Consider the following 5137-nt stretch of genomic DNA (forward strand, 5'->3'; position numbering starts at 1 on the left):
TATGCACAAATCCTCAGCATGGGTCACAAATGATCTTAATATTTATTCGTCGAAGGTTAAAAAATATGTGCTTATGCAAAGATCCTGATACATAAATTCAATATGTATTTTCAAAATTATATATATATATATATATATATATATATATATATATATATGAAAATAAGTCTATCTTGCTCAAAATATGTGCTTATGCAAAGATCCTGATACATAAATTCAATATGTATTTTCAAAATTATATATATATATATATATATATATATATATATATGAAAACAAGTCTAACTTGCTCATCACAACTGACTTTAACACTTATTTATTGATGGTAATATAATATGCGTGTGCATACATGTCCGCGACAAATGACTTTAACACTTACTATTTAACCAAAAGTGCAAAAGAACCAATAAATGACTAACTAAAATAAATAGTGAAAGATAAATTCTTCATGATCATCATTTTATTAAAAGAAATTCACAAGAAAAGTAAGACTAGCCATAATACATAGTTTATCAAAGGAATACTCGAATAGTGGGAGGTGTATGCTGCCACTAATGATAATTAAATTCCACAATCTAAAAGTAATCATTGATTAAAATATGACTATGTGTCAATGACTTAAAAAAGTTAAAAACATATTCACTTCTTTTTTATTTATAAAGAATCAAACTATATGTATGAAATAATGGAGCCAAGTCTAAAAACATACTACTTGCTGTTTCGTCCTAATAAATAAATCAAATGCTTATAAATTTCAAACATTTTTCTATGTTAGACAATAAAGAGTCAAATATTTTCTTTTAAGAATTCACAAAGATAACTCTATACATAAAAAGGAACCATCATAAATCTTTTGATTTACAGTCAAGTTATTATCCACTAATCTTAATTAATTGACTAGCATTTTTCCAATCTTGTGCATGTGCCTTTCTCACCTATCACAAATGACCTTACTATTTATTTTCCAATGATTAGTATAATATGCATATAGGTAGAGACTGATAATATATAGATTCAATATGTATTTCAAAATTGTAACTTGAAAATTTTACACCAATAGTGAATAAAATATTATGAGTATTTGTCTAAAAACGAGTAACATTTCTAATTTACGAGTATTTTTTGCCATTGACAAATGTCCTTGATATTTATTTCAAAATTGTGAATCCGATACTTATATATCTACAATGTATAAAATAAATATTTTTTGCCATTGACAAATGTCCTTGATATTTATTTCAAAATTGTGAATCCGATACTTATATATCTACAATGTATAAAATAAATATCGTACAGTTAAGTTGCTTGTACAAATCAACTGTCAATACAATTTTACATGTGCTAAGATGGTAGCACATGTGCGGTTTTCTTTCTTTCTTTTTTTTTTCTTTCCAAATACCCAATGAAAATCTGTCAAATGGAATTCTATATAATTCCCTGGAATTCTATATAATTCCCTGTAAAACTTTCCTGTACATAGCATTGTTCTATATTATGAGTATACCTATGAAAACTAGAAACATTTTTTATGCACAAGACCTTCAAGCGGCCACAAATGAATTTTTCAACATACACTTGTTCTTGGTCAATATTACTTGCATACATTCAAAGATTTATGCTATATATGTATATATTCAATTGTGATATCAATAAGTTAATATGGACAATGAATAAAATATTATATTTGAAAACAAATTAATATTTCCTATAAATCCTTCTTGTCACTTACAAATGTTCTTAATATTATCCATGAACGGTAAATATAATATGCACATATACTTTCAAAGTCTGGCAATACAAAAACTCATTATGTATTTAAAATTATGAATTCAATATTTTTACATTGATAAAAAATAAATATTGGCTTTATCTCTGAAAAGCAATAACATTTTCTGTGCGTGAAGCCACAAACTTTTCTACCATCACAAATAACCTACATTTATTAACGGACGATTAAAATAAATTTATATATACAAAGACTGGTGATACATCAAGTCGAACAAAATGTCGAAATTATGAATTCAATATCCTTACACTGCTAATGAATAAATATTTTAAGTTTATCATAGAATATGACTAACGTTTTCTATGCATAATCATTTCTGCCTATCACAAATGACCTTAATATTTTTCATCGACGATTTCAAAATTGTGAATTCAATATCTTTATACTGACAATGAATACAATATTATGAGCTTATCTCTTAAAATGATTAACATTACCTATGCACGAATATTTCCCACCTATCACAATTTACCTTATTATTTAATCACCGGCAATTAATATAATATACAAACATGCAAGGACTAGTAATATTTGAATTCAATATGAATTTCAAAATTAAGAATTCAATATTTTTATACTGATGACAAATATAATATTATAAGTATATATTTGAAAACATGTAACATTTTTTTTTCTATATATGGTGGCAAGTTGGTCGAACAAAGCAAAATCACATGAATATTGAACTTTCCATATGAAAAACTACTTTTCAACTAGGCACAAAAACATGAGTTTAGAAATTTATCTTTCTTTTTTTTTTTTTTGCCTTTTTTTCTTCTTTTTATTTTTAGCACCCATACATAGAAATAATTATAAATTAGAAAATTTAATTAAGAGTCTTTACAAAGACAGCTCTAATAATATATGTTAACAAAGAAATTTTTAAAACATTCAACAACAAATAAAAGGTTATTGTGAGACAAAGCACGCTGTATGTAATGATGGATGAGACTCGCAACCCATATAAAACATGAAGCAAATGGGAAAGTATTTTTGGAAAAAGTTAAAAAAAAAAAGAAGAAGAAGGGAATTTTAGTATTTAATGCTGTACACTCTTACAGTGAGGGGGCCCACATGCATTTTTTATTCATGTGAGCTCCCTCAACATGTGAGGAGGTTGTATGGTGTACAAATGATTTTACCCATTTATATGATGTATTGTGTTTGTGGATTATTTGTGCCAATCTTTTTTGACTTGTTCGTGACCCTATTGACTTACCCATTATGGGGCTTGTGCTGGACACAAGTTAAAACACTTTGGCGATACACGTGAAGTATGACTTTGTAATTGTTTTTATTAAACATGAACAAAATTTATCCTCAACTTGTTTTAAGCCTAATCCACCCCCACCTTTTATTATGGAGCAAAACTCGTCTTTTCCTCCATTTTGGTTACTAAATGACGGATTTTTCATTCTCTTTAAATAATCAAAAATAAAAGAAAGCAGTAAAACAACAAAGCATAAGGAAAAATTGCAAATGGGATCTCATACCTCTTCAAAAACTAAAAATAAATCTCACTTAAAACCGTTAAATGCATATTAACATGTAAAAGGGAAAAAAAAGAAAAAAATTTCGAACAAGTGCTATTATGTAATGTCTTCAAGTTTAATTTATTTCTTGGCTTAGTTTTTCTGAAGCACTCATTTTATTTATTTGCTATAGTAAATAAAAGTAAGAATCTCCTTTTTTTTTTTTTTTTTTTTTTTTTTTTTTAAACTCTCCTCGCTAATGAGCCACGACAATATCAGCATGCTGCTAGGGGAAGAACAAAGTAGATTCACTAATCCTGGCCACTTCCGAAGCTATCACGTTTCTCATGCTGCCACCCAAAGCCCGGTGAACCATCATGGCTAGCCTCACCATAGTACGATCTGCCTCGTTGAAGCTGTGATAAGTGGGTTGGAGGCATAGGTGGCGGCGGCGGCGGTGGCGGTGGCGGTGGCGGAAGGGACATGGGTTGTGGGGCTATCATTACCTTGCCTTCCCTCGGGTCCACAAAATTTCCACCCTGCCCATGTTCCATCCCTTTACTGGCTGAAGGAGGGAGGTTTGAAGGTGAAACCCCCATACTCCGACCATATTCACCTTGACCTACCAGAGGAGGTTCAAAAGGCCCAGCAGGACCCAAATTCCAGGGCCGAGGATAATTTTCTGCGAAATTCATTGCTCCAGCAGGACCCTGCGGGAAACCTATCAATGGACCCTGTTCAGACCCAACCTCTGGTGTTGAATCTGGCCTAGGCATATCGTAGGGACCTCCATAGAATTGTTGCGTTCCAGTAGGTGCATAAGGAGCATAACCAAATTGAGGGGGAGCTGGAACAGGATTGATTGGCACTGCAAAATCAGAAGGTTGATGGCGGCTTCAAAGGAAAAGGATATTCAAATATAATTCCTTATTCTTTTTGGAAAAAACTGACCTGGGTTTGGCTGCAGTCCACCCAATGAGTCAAAAGCTTGCTGAGGAAACTGGTTCAGCGGGACAGGCCTCTCAAACATTTGGGTATATTTTACTTATAGACATAATTTATGAACATCAACCATGGCATCTGATCCAATTACTATTAAACAATTAATGTGGAATTCTACCTGGTTTTATACACACATACGCACAGCGGCGAATCTCCAGTGTGAGTGTTGGATGGATTTGTTTCACATAAATAAGTAAAATGTAGAAAAAAATTCTTTATTTATAATGCAAGAAGAAAGCAGTAATTAATTATATGCAGATCATATATATGGTTGGTACTAGATAGTGGGAATTTATAATACTTCAATTAGAAGAAGTCGGTCTGAAATTCTTAGTGGTTTACTTTCTCCAGTACAAAGTTACAAGCCAAAGCGCAAGTGCAAACTTGCATATTTAATACCATATTCACTGTTAAAATAAATATTATACACACACACACGTATGTAAAATATTTTTTAAAAGGGTCCAGATGAAACATGTGATTAATTAAGAATTTATAAAATTTTGACTTTATTGTTACTAAAAATAGTCTTCCACATAAAAACGTCACTTTTTTCTTGATTGAATATGGTGTAATGTCTTGACAGACTCCACTTCCACTTGTTCAACAATGAAAAAAATCAGACTCAAATTTTTAACTAGATCCTTTAAGATTTGTCACATACTTGCATTGTGTGGCTATCATAGAAGGCTAGGAATATAAATTTGTTTAAATAATGATAGAAATGGTGATTTGGTGCTAAAACTACTCCAATATAGGTACTCAACGGTGTCAATGAAATTCAAATATAAGCATTCAAATTAAGATATTTCTTTGCTAGGGAAAACGTTCCTCACATCTAAGCCTCGGAATTCTATTAGTATTTCAAAATTTTGGT

The 5137-nt window shown here is 30.8% G+C and overlaps 1 protein-coding gene across 1 annotated transcript; it reads right to left on the reverse strand.

Moving 5' to 3' along the window:
* Window positions 1-3513: 3513 nt before the first annotated feature.
* Window positions 3514-4288, reverse strand: LOC111400058 (wiskott-Aldrich syndrome protein family member 2-like). Its single transcript, XM_023027515.1, has 2 exons — window positions 4210-4288; window positions 3514-4126 (listed from the first exon to the last, which is right to left on the reverse strand). Exons 1-2 carry the CDS (start codon window positions 4286-4288, stop codon window positions 3570-3572), a joined length of 636 nt encoding a protein of 211 aa, XP_022883283.1. The 3' UTR covers window positions 3514-3569.
* Window positions 4289-5137: the final 849 nt, after the last annotated feature.

Source organism: Olea europaea, chromosome 9, assembly GCF_002742605.1.
Source record: "Olea europaea var. sylvestris chromosome 9, O_europaea_v1, whole genome shotgun sequence".
Classification (NCBI taxonomy): Eukaryota; Viridiplantae; Streptophyta; class Magnoliopsida; order Lamiales; family Oleaceae; genus Olea; species Olea europaea.